The sequence below is a fragment of the Dromaius novaehollandiae genome, chromosome 1 (genome assembly GCF_036370855.1).
Source record: "Dromaius novaehollandiae isolate bDroNov1 chromosome 1, bDroNov1.hap1, whole genome shotgun sequence".
Lineage (NCBI taxonomy): Eukaryota > Metazoa > Chordata > Aves > Casuariiformes > Dromaiidae > Dromaius > Dromaius novaehollandiae.
In genome coordinates this window covers 160793290-160811849 of record NC_088098.1, presented here as the reverse complement: position 1 = coordinate 160811849, position 18560 = coordinate 160793290, and the positions used below count along the sequence as shown (strand labels likewise).

The 18560-nt window shown below is 37.9% G+C and overlaps 1 protein-coding gene across 3 annotated transcripts in view; it reads right to left on the bottom strand.

Moving 5' to 3' along the window:
• TMTC4 (transmembrane O-mannosyltransferase targeting cadherins 4) overlaps nt 1-18560 on the bottom strand; it is a 52916-nt gene that overhangs the window by 32769 nt on the left and 1587 nt on the right. Inside the window, exons 2-6 of one of the 3 annotated variants that reach the window (XM_026121609.2) lie at nt 17431-17646; nt 12072-12187; nt 9779-9995; nt 5869-5956; nt 372-392 (exon numbers count right to left, since the gene is read on the bottom strand). In XM_026121609.2, the coding sequence (XP_025977394.1) occupies nt 372-392; nt 5869-5956; nt 9779-9995; nt 12072-12187; nt 17431-17592 (604 nt within the window). In that variant the 5' untranslated portion in view covers nt 17593-17646. Of the gene's footprint in view, nt 1-371; nt 393-5868; nt 5957-9778; nt 9996-12071; nt 12188-14952; nt 15090-17430; nt 17647-18560 lie in introns of those variants that run through there. The other 2 variants (XM_064504344.1, XM_026121610.2) reach the window with 2 other exon arrangements.

Here is an 18560-nt window from a genome sequence, read left to right as displayed (position 1 = left end):
GTTTTACTACATTAGCAGTGAACCAGCAGATGATTAACCAGAGACTACACAGAATAGAACAAAACAGAAAACACACGACCAGAATGAAGTTACTTTTAGGAGTCATAGCATATAAGCAAGCAGTTGATCCCCTATTTAATATCTAGGCCAAGTATTATTCACATGAAACAAATTTCACAAACTCATCCTTTTACATCACTCAAAAATAACCAATACAGATGGCAAACACATGCAAGTGAATCACTGTCACAGCTGAAGACAAAGGAAGGGAAAACGAACACTGCAGCAGATATAAAACTTCTTGTTAATTCCCAGAGATGCTGCATTAAAATTCAACAAGTTAATAACCCATAATTCCCTTCAGAACATACCTAAACTGTTGTCAGTTCTTGCTGTCGCCAAAGCCCATGCAGTTGATTTTTTCCCACAGATGTGTTTTAAAACAGCAGGCCAGAATGAGAACAACAGATTAGTTCCTTGCAAATATAAATGTTATCCTATGAAAGAGTTCTGGTAACATCAAAATCCATATATTGAAGAAAACGTAACAGAATTTTAGAACTAGAGAAGACATAATTATAGCCCATATTCTGTGTTAAATGCTGATACTTTTTAAAAAACATAATGCTACAGATTCCAGCTAAAACAGACTGTCTACCCAAAAATTCAAAGCCACAAATAAAACACATCAGACAAACAAGCTACAGCATACACCGAACTTTACAAAAAACATTTTCCTTTGGAAGTTTTCCAGTCTGACAACTTCTACTTTTCTTATCTCCTGATTATTTTCAGTATTACACATACTTCCCCACAGTACCTCCAAATTCTCCTCAGACATTTTATGAGTTCTCATTCCCAAACCGAAAAATATCTTACATTCATTCACTGAGACAGCAGGTGAAAACAAACACTAACCATTGTCTCTCATGAGACTTTTGTCTCCGTTAGAGAAGAGGAAGAGTTCAACAACTTTGTCTATACTAGTGAAACACAAATAGATTTCTGGAACTCAGCTGTACACAAATCTTAAACTGCCTCACAGAAAAACAAAACATAACAAAAAAGGCCAGGTTCTTCTATGAAAGACTCAGACAACCTATCTGTCTGATATTAGTGCTGGGATGCTGCCAGAGGCAGCATACATGCGTATATGTGACTGACAACACAACCACGTTAGTAGCATGAATTCAGGCTTTTTAATGTTTTACTCTGAAGCTCAAAGCTCATATTAAATGCAAATTAGCATCAGACACATTTTGGTACTTGTATTCGAAAGACAGTACAAGAGCAGTCCATAAATCATGAGGGCATTAGTGTTGTGCCACCATTTAGGTACACTGAAAGAGCCTTGCCACCATGCATCATTTAATAATAATCAAAAAAAAAGACCAGCTAATCACGATGCGGTAATCACATGTGACAGCCAAGCCCAGAAACAATGGCATATGCAATTGCCCTATGTTTTAGGGTCAGGCTTGTCTTTCATATATAAAAATCTAGCAGGACAAAAAGAAATAGGACATTGGAACAAACTGGCAGAAAACACTCTTCTGTGGGATCATCACAAAGAAGCTGTATATGAGTAGAAACATAAGCCTGCCAAAATGGAATGCATGGAAGTTTTTTGTTTTTTTCTTTCCCCTCCCTCTTACTAACAAAAACTATTCCACAAAGTGATGCAATGCCAACTGTTAATTTGGACTAGAACTGTCAATGTACACTGTCTGTATTACAGGGTTTCTGGATCTCATAGATAACCGTTAACTTTGCCTGAAGAAGAAAGCTATTTTTAATTCTGAGAGAGGAAAGGATGTTTTTTTCTTTGCAACATCTTAGGAGACATTGTTTAAGTCTATTCTTAAAATTACATGTGCATATTTTAAAAATGCCTGTTCTTTATCAATATTCAGAGTCAGATCAGCTTATGTTAGTGACTAAGATGGTTTTTACTGTCTTCAACTCTCACAATCCATGCAGAATCACAGTCAGTTAAACTCAGATAAAAAGGTCTTTATTTCTTATTTATCCTATTTTTTTTTATGGCTAGAAGAACTGTTCACAGAAGAGGGATATTTAGACCACCAAAATTAAAGCATCCAATAACAGAGCTTCACATTTGCTTCAATCTAACCTAACCACTGAAAAGTCATAGTCTCCTGCAGCTCTCTCTCTATATCTAGCTACCTGTTCCTACAGCCTTTCCTATACAGACACTAATGTTCATACAGCTACCTGGTGAGTTGGACCAATTCCTCTCCTGCTGGGGGGCAGGGGGAAGAGAAAAGAGATCAGGAGGGTGGAACAAAAACTGGTGGTTGGAGGTGGTACGGCTGAAGGATATACGGTTACAATGGAGAATCGGACTGTCATTTGGAGGGACCTTGATGAACTGAAGGAATGGGCTGGCAAAAACCTCATGAAATTCAGAAAGCACCATGTATCAGTCCAGGTTGGGGACTGCAGCAGTTCCTGCAGAAAAGGGTCTGGAGTTCTTAGCAGACAACAAATTCAATATGAGCCAGCAGGGTGCCTTTTGCAGTAATGAAGGAGATTAAATGTATGCTGGGCTGCACTAGCTATAGCATATGCAGCAGATCAGGGGAAATGGCTGTTCCTCCCCATCAGCAGTACTGTATCTGGTGTTATGTCCAACATAAGAGAGATCAATAACCTGGAAATTCCAGGGAAGAGCCACTGAGATGGTTAGGAGGCTGAAGCACACAAAATATGAGCAGAAGCAGAGGAACCTGGGCTTTTATTTTTTTTTTTTATTATTTATTTATTATATTTATTTATTATTATTTATTATTATTTATTATTATATTATTTATTTTATTATTTTATTTTTTTGCTTGGAGAAAAGAAGGCTGAAGGGGACCCAACTGCAGTCTTACTAAATAAAGGGGCATTATAGGGATGACAGAGACAGACTTCTCAGAGGTGCCCAGAGAAAGGACAGGAAGCAACAATCACAAGGTCCAGCAAAGGAAGCTCCAACTGGATATGAAGAAAAAAGATTTGTTTCCAAGAGGGCAGTTAAACACTCCAACAGGTTGCCTTGTGAGGCTGTGGAATGGCCATCCTTGCAGATTTTCACAACTCATCTGGCTAAGACCCTGAGTAACCTGCTAGGAAGTTAGCCCTGCTTTGATCTGTTGGACTAGAGATGGCCTTCAGAGGTTCCTTCCAAACTAAATTATTTTATGACCTATGATACAACAAGGCTAGATTGCTCTATTTTAGTAGCTGCCTGCACTTTTGCCCGACTGAAGTGACAATGGAAATGCACCCAAAGTTACAAGCCTAGTCTTCCTAAGTTTCCATGCAGCTAAGAAAGAGTCAGGTACCTCCAGTGGATGACTGCAAGTGTCTAAGAATGGTTACTCCTCTTTCTGGCCACCAAAAGGAGCCTGATTTTCCAGTGACTACATAAGAAGAGCAAGAAGACAAGGATTTTAACTTACACACTCAAGTTAAATGCTCAAGGTCAGACAGTCGGGAAACCTCCTGAAGTTTCAGTAAATAATGCCTAAGCATACCCATACACATAATGAATAAGAGGTAAAACCCAGCTGGCTCCTCAGGCTGGAGATTAAGTTTGTAAGAACACTGGTGGTGGAGACAATCTCATTCACCTTCCTACGTACAAATTAATGAGTTCCACAGCAAGACACTTCTAGAATGAGCAGTGAATCTGCCCAGGAATCTTAAAGCCAGTTTTCAGATCAGAACCATTCTGACCTGAAAACTTGACACTGAAATGCCCACTGCATGGCACATTGCTTATCAGCCTGTAGCAAACCACGTAAAGCTCAGAGGAAAAAGAGGCTCTGCAGGTTGGGCTCCTCCCTTCAGGCTCTACTCAAGATCCGCTAAAGATCTTATTAGTGCTTTTCACAATGTGGATGACATAATTTTTCATTCTCTCACTTAAGAGATACCAGATAGGATCTTTAAGAATTTTGTCACTAAAATTGTCACTGAAGCACCCAAAATGAGGAAACCATTAAGAAAGACATAGGTATAAAATAAAAATTCTACAGTACAAAGAAACCCTAGATTCATTTCAGAAGTGGCTGAGGGAAAAGCAGGTGATGAAGGTAATGCTAAACTTTGAGAGAACTGATCTGAAAGACAAAAAGCCCACTAACACTGTCAGACTGCAGTCTTCCTTGGCAAATCTGCTTAAGAGATGCAGCTATGTCACTGTTATTAGGTAACGTCCAAAACAAATACTAAGCACTGCTTAGTATCTTGTCTTCATAGCATTTTCCTTTTTCTGGATCAATGATCAGAATTTCAGTACAAAATTACTATTAAAATCACACTGACTTCTAAAAGTAGCCAGACTGGCCTTCACAAGTTGTAAAAGTAGTCAGAATATGCATTATCAGAGTGTACATGACATTCTCAGTCATTCCTGCAGTATCTATCACAACAAAATAATTTTATTTGCTCCTATTTGAAAACCTCTAATGGTCACAATAAGAACTTGGCTCTTGAGTTCTTCAAGTAAAGATTATCACCCCTGCCATACAGGTTGACCTGTATCAACAAACTGGAAGGCACAAAAGCAATATTTTGATTTGTCTAATTTACTCTGGCACTCACACAAGAAACATCCAGAGCACAATCATAGCTAGTACAGTAGGTGAGAAAAGAATAAATGAGCAAGCAAGATCCTGAGGCCTGATTTCATCAAGAAATAATTTCGTTCAGTTGACAGAAATGAAACCTACCTAAAGGGGAGGAAAAAAAAAAAAAAAGGAAGTGAAAAGGAATCACCACAAATATAAGTTTAACTTTATCTTGGCTACTTTAATTTACGGTATCAAGTATAGACATATGCAACACAGTCCTCTACAGCCTAAGCTTAATTAGCAGGAACAATCCACGACATCTCAGAGCTCACTGTGGACCAGCTTACCTTTCAGTCTACACTAGGTTTTATGATCTCATGACTTTGTTGCTAAGCTAGATTATTTAAAACCAGCTCAGGTATCTCTGTAATGCACTGGCGACTGTGGTTAAACATTAGAGGCCATGCCTATTGAACTGATATTACATAAGCTCTTCACAGCACAGCTCTTCACAGGTTCACCGAACGATTACTAAATTTCCTGCTGTGGGGCACATTTAGTTGCCAGATTGCATGTTCTGTATAGTTTTTCATAATCATGAATTGATGTACTCTTGCATGTCTGTTTAATAGAGCCCCAGGATAACGTCTCCACAACAGTATTTGAACTGCCAACCTGCATTCAGATCAGATAATACAAGAGATCTGAGAGCTCACTTGAAAAAACTGGGAAGAAATTGTTCATGTTAAAATAATACAGTTGTCTCAAAAACTCTACGAGTGACACTATATTTAACATGTATATGCCAGCATTTGCGAGGAATTTAGAGCAAATGAATCAGTCTTGGCTATTTACTAAAAATACCAGTAAGATTTCTAAAATTTGTTCCCATTTAAGTCATTCCAACTTAATGGCATGAAGTATACCAAAATATTTAAGAATATATATTTACAGGTTTCATTTATTTCTAAAATAGATAATTATTAAAACATTTCTTTATGCTAATAAACAATAAACTATTCAACAAATAACCTGTTATAAAATACTTTTCTTAAAATGCATTCTTAGTGTACAACAGGAATTAGGGACAGCACCACCTTCCAACTCTTCTTGCAATATATACTTGCTAAAGCAGATTTTTTTAATATGTTCTGAGAGTATAAAAATTAATAGATACAATTCACATAAAGCTGACATTTTTGCTTTCTATACAGTACTTCACTGAAATGTATGAATACAGATAATACATTCAATGTAAAATTAAAGGGATAAACAAAATGCTTACGTTCTCTAAATGCTTTACAGTAGCCAAGGAATGACAACAAAAAGAACAGGGCACACAGCAGATCTGCTCTGCCAACAATCCCTGCAACCTTGGAAAAAAAAAATTAACATCAGATTTTATTATTGGAAAACCTGAGATAAGATACGCACACATACATAAAGTGAAATGTAAAAACATAACTCAATCATTTTTTTCTTTTTAGAACCTGTTTTACTGGTTTAGTGACATCCATCTTTCTAAATAGTAATGATTTGACTTTAATTGATGAAAATCTGCTATTTCAGGAAGCAAAAACACGGACTCCATTGAAAAAAATGTAGACTCTGTCCCACTTCATCAGATTTTTTGATTAAGGCTGCCTTTCAGTAGAAGTCTTATCAAACACCCATAACCCCTATAAAATCTGCAACTCTGTTAAAATACAAGACAAGACTGTAGGCTTTCAGAAGGCAAGACAGCCTTCAAACTGCAGTCTAAATACACAGAATGAACAAATAGTTTCCAGGCAGCAGAATCACAAAAAACTCCCCCCTCTAGTTTGTTTTTTTGGGTAATATTAATTGATTGTGTAAGAGATACCTCCAATTGCACCTTGCATCAGAAGTTGAACTAATGCCAGAGAAAATCAGAAGCTCATTCAGAAGTCTCACTACTCTAGGTTTGTGCCAAACTATTTAGATCAAGTATTCTCAGGGCCATCAACAAGCTTTGGATCAAGCCCTTAAACTGTATTCACAGTTACCTGCTGGGACACAGCTCAACACAGTCTTGGAACTTTATTCCCCAGTTACACAAATGTTAGGATGCACCACGGATTTTCTGTGGAAATCGCGACACGCGGGAGTAGCAGGGGTTTGTGTAAGTGCAGACATGGGGACCTAACCAGAGCATACATCCAAACCAACGAGCTTGGAAGCACTCCTGTGTTTTCAGTCTAGCTGTAGTCCCTAGAATGCTAAGTCTCATGTTTCCTGGAGATGTTCACAGAGGCCTTTCTGATATGGGGCAGGACAGCTAATGTTTTCTGACCCACTTCGAGGTGATGGTCCAGGGACAAAAGCAGATACTTCGGTTCCAGTTGTCCCATTCTGTGAGTGGAATAGAGAGAGGAAAGTAGAAAGAAGAATTTTATCTTCATTTGGTTTAAAGGTACCTACTAATCCTCCCTTATGAAAAGCGAAGTATTTTGTGTCAGTGCAATATGATGAAACACCTATTTTTAAAGAACATCAGAGGGAAACAGAAATGTAGAGGCATGAGGGTAGGACTGAATCCACTGAAGAGACACTTTCTCCCCCACTTTACCCTCACCTTCAGCTGAGCACCATAAAAGGAGAAACTGTTGGATTCCTATACTCAGTTCAGAAAAACTTCTTGACTTATCCAAAGCCATGCACTTAACTTCTCTGCCTCTTTTTCTATCTCACTGGGCAATTATGAGGATTAGCTCAATAGCTGTGAAGTGCTTTGAAAGGTGAAAATAATAAAGTGCCATTCTGCTTCAGGAAGTGCTCTCAACTAATGAGGAAAAAAATAAAAGGTGAGCTGAGACAATTTTGAAAATAAGTGCCAACTTGTTACAATGCCAACTTGTTACAACAAAGATTAAGGGGCTAACAAGACACATGGCCTCAGATGACTCCAAAAGTACAATGTTCATATCTCAGATGCAGAATCTGGCCCATAGTCTCTGATAACAAGGTAAACTGAAAAATACATTTTTAAATTAACATCAGGCATATTCTTATGTCCGTGTTTCAAAGATTTGTTACAAATATTAAGCATTTTCTCAAGAGAGAACTGTGCCACAGCAGTGTTTACTTGTATCTATAAAAATCATAATGACAGATTTTTTTTTTTTTTTTACACAGGTACTGAAAGCACTAAACTTTAAGATCTTGTTTACATGATAGCTTATTTTGTGTGCACAAAATCCAAATATATACAATATATACAAATATATACAAAAACCAAAGCAGCAAATGGACAGATTCTTCACAATCTATGCCAAAATATGTCATCTCATTTCAAAACCAGGTTGTCATAATACTTAAAACTCAAAGCTTTAAAGTCATGAGAAATGCTGTTTGAGAAGATGCTGCCTGACAAACATTCATGCTAGAACCATAGCAGTATCATGACTGTTACTATGTAAAAAAATCTATCATTCAGTGTGTAACTGATCAGGAGCTTCTGTCCACTCTTGGATCTTAGAGGAGACATGGTATGTATGCAGCATGTTCCTTTTTTCCCTCTTCTTCCAAAGTTTTCTCAAAGTGTATGCAAATCTTCAAATTTCACATATACAGATGGACCACATCACTTGGAATGTGACATGACATGATATCTTAATAACATTTACCTGCTGATTTAAATATATTTTTAGACTCAGACAGAAATAAGAATAAAATTGTATGTATTAATAAAGCACTCAACAGCAAGTCTGCAGTTAAGGCTCAAGTCAGATTTCACTTTACATTTCAGAACATCAGGAGCACTGGAGACTTGTTTTACTTCACTTTGACATCTGAAACTGGTCCTGGGAACAAATACCAAGGACTTCTCTGACCCTAGCACAAGCATGTGCTCTCACATAGAAGCTATCCTGTGGGCAAGCAAACACTAGAAAACATTCAGCAGAATGCTTTAGCCTAATAAGGTGAGGCCAAATCTCAGAAACTGCTAATACAGAACTCTGTGCCACCTCTATGCTCCAAATAAATAGAAGGCTCCCAGTTAGATGCAAGGCAGAGCTTTCTAGCACCTCTTCAGCATCGATTAGGTGCAAAGGGAATTAAAAAGGGCCAAAACTACAGCATATTGTGATGATGTGAAGAAATCACTGCTATATATGCAGAATAAGGTACACCAAGGATTCAGTATTCATTTTTAGAGCAAAGAACAAAGCTAAAACTAGTACTTTTTCAGTACTTTAGTCCTTCCAAACTATTAGAAGTGATTCCTGTATTGAGGTTATTCTAATTTTATGTATTCATAATTATAAGATATGAAGGAACCATGGACCACATCCAGCAGGACCACCAGTATAAGGCCATAAGATTTAGCTATGAATGCAAAAGCACTTTTTAAGAAAGACAGCTCCTCTTAACGAGGATTTCCACACAGTGACTTTAATCTTGAGCAAGGTATTTTAAATGGTTGCTATGCACATGCTCTATTTCTAATATGCGTCTTTATGGCTTCAGTTTCCAGCAAATGTTATGCTTTGTCTGCACTATCAAATTTCTGTTCCCCACGTGAGTTGTGTCAGGCTGTGATCAAAAAATCCTTTAATCTTCACCTTCATAAGCTAAAAATATAAACCCATAGAGTTCGATCTCTCATGATACAGGATGATTTCCAATACTTTAATCATTTTCACGGCTTTTCTGAATCCTCTCCACTTTTTAAAGCATCCTCCTTGTGGCATAGATTTAAAACTGCAACCAGTATTCTAGTACAGTCACATACAAAGTTCTTATAATGCCCTCCCTCCAATTTTGTAACTCTGTTTTATATAAAGCAAATGAGAACGTAAGGTGGTTAAGCATTTGTATTCAGTTTATCTTCCACTCTCCTTAGCTGCTCATGAGCTAGTGTATCTAGTGATGAATTCTTAATCCAGTAATTAGAGAAACTCTCTGCAGTTTAAGGCTATCCTTCTTTAGTTATTGTACTTAAATGATTAATTTAATTTATCTTCCTTAATAAGGTCCAGCCCTGTTGAATTATAAGATTCTGGAACTGCTAACCATAATACTGGATTGCTCTCACAAGACATGTGCCAAGAGAAGCGTTAAGAATATATATAAGCAAAATGTAGTGTCTGAAACTATGACAGAACTAAGTAGCCAAGCTGGTAAAGAACATCTAAGACCTAAATTGTTGAAGCTAAGTTTTAGGTACTTACGCATTCAGTGTGCACTGGATGTACAGCAAACAGCAAAGCAGCTAGAAGAGATGTCTTTGGAGCCAGGTTTAGCCTTCTTCCTTTGCTACTGAATTGCAGCCCACCCAATAATATTGAGAACACATCAACCATCAACACTGAGATAGTACAATGCAGTATTATATTGATGACATGGAAACCAACCGGGTAGAAGCCTCCAGCGAAAAGGTAATTAATTCTGTATAGAAACAAAAACATTAAGGTTAGGAATCACATGAACATTAGAGTGAGGCAAACAGAAAAACTGAACAACCCCATAGCAAAATTATATTTATGCAAAAAATTAAAAAGAATTAAAGGAATAGTAAGTACTAGCAAGTCCCAGGACATATGGGTATTATCACCAACCAATGTGACAAGCTGGAAACAAGGTCCTGATCTTTTCTCAGATGGAGGTATTCATATGGGATACCACACTAAGCATAATATCTACTATCCTTCTCCAAAGACATATGTTAATGTTAATACATTAATCATAGCTGTGTTTACTTAGAATGGGGTTTTGGTCAGCAACATAACTTCAAAGTTGCAACACTGGTAAAAACAGACACTAGGAGTGTCCTGCAGACAAAAAGCCCAGCCTACTGGGGAAATACCCTTGGGCTTAAGAGACAGTATGCATGTAACTTGATGAAAACATTTTAAATAAATCTACAGAGTGAAAACACTAATACACACGAAGACTAAGCGTTCCACTGACAGTCTAGCAGGAAAATGTTCTAGCAGAATCCAGAAAGGGATCAGGAAGCAAATATAAATAACTATTCTGCAACATTGACTACAGAGAGATTTTATAGAACCAGAAAGACCTGTAATTGAAAATTTGGTCTAAGACCTCATTCATGATAGAAACTCTCACACAAAATGGAAAGGGAGATGGAAAGGGAGAAGCATCTTGTTATTTTTTGTATGCTTTTATCAGTACGTGAGATACACAGAAACTTAGTTTGGATAGTGGATTTTATATAGTTCATTTGGCCAGCTTGCATCTGGCTTAAGTGGAATCTGTTTAAAAACCTACTATAAATGTGATTCACAAAAGTTGGAGCTTAAGGGAGTTAATAAGTTTCTTACTTATGAAAACAGCATTATATGGACAACCTCCACATGACCATCTATATTTTCAGATATACTAATAACTGTATCTCAGTTCTCTCTTTCAACTAACCATTACGTCACTAGAGACAGAACATGCCACAGAGACTTGAGAAGAAAGGAAAGCGTGTGTTGTTTAATGCACCAAAAGCTTTAATAGGTCTAAGACACTGACACTAGTTTTTTTTTCCCCCATGTACATTTTTGTTTGACAACACTGTGAAAACAAACTGACAGATAGCAAAGTCCACTGTGCTAAGGACTTCAATACCCCTACTAAACTCAAGGGTCACAGCTATTGCTTGAACCTGAAAAGGGAGAGAGGGAGTACTTCTTTCCTAATCACTTACTCCCCTGCTTAAATTGGACACCCACACTACCAATGCCAGGTCCTTAATCATTAGCACAGCAGGGCCACAAAACAAGAGTTGGACAGGGAAAGTAAAGAAGCCTAAGGCTGAGTCCTCAAAGGTTCTCTGCATTACTGTGCCCAGTTCCTAGGTGGCCTACTGCTTGCCCAAGTCCTTTCACAAAATACAGGAGCTAGGCATCTACAGAAGGGCTCCTCATAAACCTGCAGTTATTTGAGAAAACCAGCAAAAAAAATGCAAGTCAGATATGCAGGCAAACATCTCTCTCACTAGGACTCTCAGACATAGACACTCTCCTGAAGACAAAATATCAGGAACGAGGAGTGGGAAGACTATGCAGTGGCCTAGTGACAAAAGGCCACAGCAGATGGACACATTTTGTCAAAAATCATTCCACAGGTCAGTGGGAAAGCGAAGAACAGAAACTACAACAGCAGCACAAATGGCAGCTCGGCTAAGTAGAGGGAACATACACCTCCTAGTTCCTTGGTGATGTCCCCTACATCCTGAACTGTATCGCCCCTAGAAACAAGGCATATGAGAACTTAGAGGGCAACCTCTGAAGGGTATCATAAAATAGAGAATGTCAAAATAATGTATATTTTGGGAAAGAAACAGTCGAAAATAAAAATTCAAGTCAAGATTAAGATAGCAAACATGACAAATTCATGGAAGACATCCAACTTCCCTGTAACTCCTTTGCCCCCTTGCCTTTTCTACTGCCTCCTCTGCATAATCAAACTGATGTGTAAAAAATTTCAGACCTAGAGAAAAAAGGCAAGTCTCACCTGAAAGTTAGGACAGTAAGTGGTCGATATGACTTATGACTGGTATTGCTGCTGAGTTTGCTACCCCAAAAGTCATGATGCCACAGGTCACCAAGTGGGGTTTCCGCCCTGAGGTCCTGAAATAAAACATCAAATACCAGGCTCTTATTGTTTCTGTGTGATTCAAAGCAGCTAAAACACAAATGATTTCTAATATGGATATATCAAGTGTCTTGTTGGCTCATTACTGACATCTGACAAGGTACCCAAGTTTGGAATAAGGTCATGTCTTGGATGCCTGTCATCATAAAGGCCAAGGCACCTGAATTTGGTAAACAGGCTATGTGAAATGTAGTAAAGCTACGATGATTGACATCAGTTGAAAATCCAGTCCAAAAGCTGAGCTATAAAACACAAAAAAATAATATTTTTGTAAAATGTCTTTGATTTTAGGTCTAAGTTATCTTGGGAAAGAGGCCAAGCACAAGCTGTTGCAAACAGCTATTTTTCTACTAGTGTCAGTAGCACAACTACTAATGAAACTAAGAAAGATATACAACAAAGACTAAAGATAGAAGCCAACAATTAGCTCTTTTTAAGCCTGCTATGCCTTTCTTTCTTTGCATGGGACACTATTCGAATAGGGTTTGTTGTTGTTAACACATGATGTTGTTGTTAATACATGAAACCAAGATGCAAATTCTTCGGCGTACTGCTCTAAAAGGAGATCAATAGCAAAAGTTAGAAAATAAATCACTTATATGCCCATTTGGGGCTGAGCAACACCACAAAGGAAAAGTCCACACTTTCCTTTTATCTTAAAGCCATGTTGATAGGGAAACAATCCAGCTAACCTAGAGTACTGAATGGAAAACATGCACTTTGAAGAGGAAAAAAAAAAAAGGGTCACCTTTCTGAGAAAACTGACTTTGGTATCATCCTCTGCAGTTTTCTATGATGACAAGCTGGGAATCTCATTCTAACCTATTCATCTTCTCCTTACCCTCTTGTCCTCCTGTTCCCTGGGCCAAATTCTAGAAAGTACCAATTTATGCTAAAACAAATGCACAGGTTAAATTTACAGGTAAGACAAAACCTAAGAGCAAAACCATACTAGCAAATGAATAACTTCCATACAAGTGCTGGTATTACACATACAATCAAACACGTTACTCTACGCTGCCACCACCGCCCCCGCCCCCCCCCCCCCCCCAATTGTTAAAGAGGGCCAACAAACCAAAACACACCAACCAGCCAATCCAAACGAAAGCAAGCAGACAAACCAAACTGCTAAATCCACGAAGGGGCTAACAAAGCCTGGCTTCCTATGTCTTCTCCTCATATCTCCCTCTCCTTACAAGTTCCCGTATTATAACACTCTCAAGTTCACCAACTCCAGTTCCTCTTGAATGCTGCTACCATCTCATTTCACTCTACAATATCTTGAGTTCCTCCTATGGCCTGCTAGCAAGGAGAGAGACTCATATTGTTGCTAGACCCAAGGTACAGGCAAGTGTCTGGGCCAAGCACAAATGTTGGCTGACTGCTGCTAAACTGCAATTAAAAATAACCGAGTTCTTGCTTGTTGCTCTACACATTCCGTCCTTCGTTCAGCCAAAAATCCATAACTGCAGAGAATGATTTATTTCTATCATTTGGTCAAATTTGGCCGGTATTAGATAATGGGCTCAAAAACAATTAGGAAGGGGAAGCAGGCTACAAATCCTAGCACACACTGTCAAATGAAGTGAAGTACTCTGTACTAGGCTGCTAATCAATATGTAGGGACAAATGTACTAACTTTGCTGCCATTACTTAAACACTTGTATAAGTTGCATCTCTGTCATGATGGAAGAAGTACCTTCCCTTTCTACGCAATGGCTTGGTGGTTCAATCACTCACAGCATGTGAGCTATTGAAGACTGTTTCTTCCATTTCTAACCAACAAGCTAGCCACAAAGCTAGAGTAAGCCTCCCACAGAGGCTGTGTTCCTGGGGGATTTCTGCAATTCCTGCAGAAGCTGTGTCACTGTGCTGAAAATAAAGCAGAGTTAACGCTGTTGTCTTTGATAAGTCCTATACTACAGATGTGGATTAGGCATTCTTGGGGAAAATCTTAACAGACCAAGCTTCACAGAGGATCCTATTTCAGCTTAAGAAATAGTGAGGTGCAAAGCTTCTCTGCTTTCTCAAGGTCAAGAGTGAGACACACATACAGAACCCAGATGTTCTGTCAAGTGATAGCTAAGAACTGTTTTTCTCTACCAAGACTACAGTTTTGGTCTTAAGCACCTAAATTCCAATTCCATTCCTCACTGGTATGCACAAACCCTAAAGGACAATGTGATGATCAGAGCAGGAGAGCACCTTATCAGCAGTCTACTGAATCAATTAACAGGGCCCGCTTTTCCAGGGCAAGTTGGGACTGGGTTGCACACCAACATATACTGAAGTCTTTGCACTCTGCAGGGTGCGTATGCATCTGTGCTAGTGGGCGTTGTGGCTGTTATTCCAACCATCGGCCACTGTTCTTTATGCATGTTTGCCAGATAAATGGACTATGAAAGAGACTTTGTTTGTTTGAAATAAAGAGAAAGGAACTACTACAATTGTAAACCTATGGCTTCTATGTCACAAATTGTCTCCAATAATGTGAGATGGGAAATATATTTGGGCTATACAAGCCTAGGTTTTCCTCTGCTCCAGAATCAGTCTTTTTTTTTTTTTTATCTTTGATAGGAAGAATGCAGGAAAAGTTGAATACCCAGAATTATTTAGTGATCAGATGATACTTCCTTATGACCTAGAAATCTTCAGAGCCCAGAAACAGTGGACTTGTTCATGTATCTAAGTTCTGCGAGAGAAAGTTACTTATATGAGTTTTCTTACTCAATGGACTTACCTCAAAAGGGAAGTGGTTTGCTCCAGAAGTCACAGCTATTTAAAAGTTATGTATGATTTTCTCTATCAGCACTGAATGTAGATACGAAAGAATCTCTAAATATTTGATTAGCAGCAACTTACACACAGCAGGGTTCAATACTTGGAAAAAGGTCAGTTTTTCTACATAATGGCTTACGGAAAAGATGCCTTGTGTCTGAAGTTTCTGCTAATCCAATTGTTTGTCTTGCCAAGCTAGTAAATAAAGAAAGACAAAAATCAGTGTTGAGCACCAGTAAAAATGCTGCTTAAAATGACAAGGAAGCATCTGTAAAACTGCCTTAAACACCAATAAAAATTTAATAACAGAATGCTGCACAATATGGTAGACATGGGGCCAACTAACAGTGTATCTTTCATTAAAAAAGGAAAGACTAGGGGGAGGGCTAGTGAGTTAACAAAAGGCTCACAGTGTGGTACACAAGAAAATACTGGGAAAGTGATGCTCAGTAGATCTACAAAATTACTTCACCTGCTGTCTCATATTGAATAGGAATAAAATACGCTGTCCACTATTTAATAAACTTTGCCTTTCCTAGATGCTCTCCCTCCCCAACAAACTGATAAACTCACTGTCTACACATTTTTGGTATGCATTTTGTATTTCCACATATTTCTCTGATCCCTGTGTTAAAGCAATACCATCGTCAAAATCTCATTCATTTTCTAGGGAATAATAGAAGATTTAGATGCAAAAAATACAATAAGCCTCACAGATTTTCCAGCATATAGGCTATGTATGAATTAATCTATTTAATTTCTCCGAGTTGCCAACAGCTATAATCCCAGTACAGGTTGTTGTGTTGCATACATAAATTGAAATACTTGAAAGATAAAAATGAAAGCATGGAAATCGCATGAGAACAAAACAATTAAACCTACCCCTGCCTTGGTTTCAACATCAGTTTTGTTTGCTTTTTCAGAGAAGTGTTATCATTATGCTCCAAATAAAACTTTGCAAAATGAGACATTCCCAGGAACTATGTAATTTAAAGTATAATGGTTCTTAAAAATCACTACAGGTTCTTAATTTGTTTATAGAATTCTCTTAGCAGCTTTGAGATTTATTTCCAATTTGGCAGATGTATTTCCCCCTCCATACATTCATAACTCAAGGTAAGATGACTTACAAAAGCATAATATGAATTTTTCTGAGGAAACTGTAATTCAGTGGGATTCTAAATGGCACACTGTGATAAATTGCCTCTAAATTTTGTGCAATGCAAAAAGAAAAAAAAAATCTTCTAGTGGTATCTGTATCTGAGTCTCTGTAGATTATTCTCCCTGTATTTCCATGGCTTCAGGAAAACAGAACCAACACAAAGGTCATTCTTTTTACTCCTTTTTACTCTGTGCTTTCCAAACCTTTCACAAGAATTTCCGAGAACAGAGCAAGAGCTACCGAGTAACAGCAAGATCTAGCCATGAGCACAGCCTCACGAAATACCACGTGTGATACTAGAAAGTGTCTCACCAATTGCAGACACTCAACTCCAACTCCTCAACGTCTAAATTTCAAGAATCTCATCTAGAGTTTTGTTCTTCAAGTCACATAGCTTTAAAACCAGTTAAATTCAAGGTATTTTGAGGATTGTTCATTGTATTTACGGTAATTTTTTAAAGAGAAGCATGAGAATACCCTGCCTGTATTTCAGCACCTACTGTTATCACAGGAATATTACCTGCGGAAGGAACACAAGGTAAAGGAAGCATTCCTTGCTCCAGCAACACTCTTATGGTATAAACCACAGCCGGAGAATCCCTGTACCCTACAATCACTTCGTGATGCCTTATGCATCTCGCAACTGGAGTAAGTTTATTCATTTGGCTTATTCATCTGTCACTCTGCAGAGATAATGGAAAATCTCCTACTAACATCAACAGGTATTAGGAAAGTCTACTGCATACTCTCACTGACTTAGCAATGAGAATAAAATTACATCTAGAGGCAGTCTTGATGTGTAGGTATCCTGTGAATAAGTGTTACTAAACATCTCATGCCAACTCACTGCAACCCTAGATAATGCTTTCTTATATGACAAGTAGACAGAGTATATTTGGTACAGCAAAATGAGATGCTATTCTCCTTGACCAGTCATCAACACTTGTTAAGCAGAGAAACTCACTTGCAAAAGAGTTAAAGAAGACACAATCTGAGGGGAAAAAAAAAAAGAAAAGCCATTTAATTTGTTCACTCTTTTGTTTATGCATTAGAACGCAAGTTACTCAAATAGCTTTGGGAGTAAGATTTTGTTAAACACGCTTATGCTCCTAGCTTTTCTGTAGAATACTGCTGCATAGCTTGTTTGTCAACCTTAAATAAGGCTTATTTAAAAAAGCTTAAGAGAAAAAAATCAATAAAATATCAGAAGGAAGTTATTCACGTCATTATTTTTTCCTACTATCATTTAAATCAAGAGGGGAAAAAAAAAAGACAAACCTTGTTATTGATGATGGCTTCAGAATCATCAAAGACAAAATCTCCATCATAACTGTTAACAAAGCAGAGGAGGGAAATTAATCCCACAACCATTTTAGCCCAGTATGGGGGAAGGAGGAGCCATGATACATCATGGTCCAGATTATGTTCTGTTTGTGCCATTCTGTGAAATGCTCATTCCAAGCTGGGTGCTTCAGCATTATGTTGGTTGCAAATCTGAAAGAAATACACAAATGCACAATTATTCCTGCATTTCACACACACACACACACACAAAAAAAAGATGAAAAAGTTGGGACAGGAGAATGAAATTTCATACACCGCAACATTCCGCCTCAGTGTGTTTCATAATTATCAAGACATACCTAAATATAATTTTATATTTTGAATCTGGAAAGAAAGACAGTCTTTCATGGTCTGAGCACAGAGATAAAACCCAATAAATTCTTAGATTCTAAGTTCAAGCTCTAGCACGGGTAAATTCTAAAGCCTTGAGCAAGTCACTGTTTTTCTGCTTCTTACGATTCACTTCAAGTATAAAAGGTAAGGGCATTATGGGGACTGTAAAGCATTTATAAAGTTCTTAAGAGAATGATAAACATTAATTTGATTATAGGAACAAGGTGGTGAAAAACAAATATCAATAGCAAAAGGAGCTGAACACTCCTCTGTTAAATTGAGGTAAACGATCTAGACTTGCAAATAGCCCATACTTGGAACTCATACAAACATCAAAAGTTGACAAATACAGGTCGCAGTTAAAGGATTAGGCCCTAAATCCCAACAACTCAAACATAAGCCACCAAGTAGCATACAATTAAGACTCAGTTATGTTCACTGGATCATTCTGCCTACCGCAAGTACAGTATATTCTAAATCTCATTACTATATGCATAGCTGTTCAGGTAGATGAAAAACACCAAAGCAATCCAACAGCTGTGAGTGACATATTAAGGAGAAGATAACGAGACTGAAAGTTTATTCATGAGCCATCTTCCCCTTGGAAAGTTCTCATGCTCCAAATCCAGCCCTCTGCCTGAACAGCTATTCTGCCCATGCTTCTCTGGCGCTCCCACAGTACTATTGTTAGTGGTCTTATTCTCAAGTGCTGGTATAAAGGGCAGAGAGGG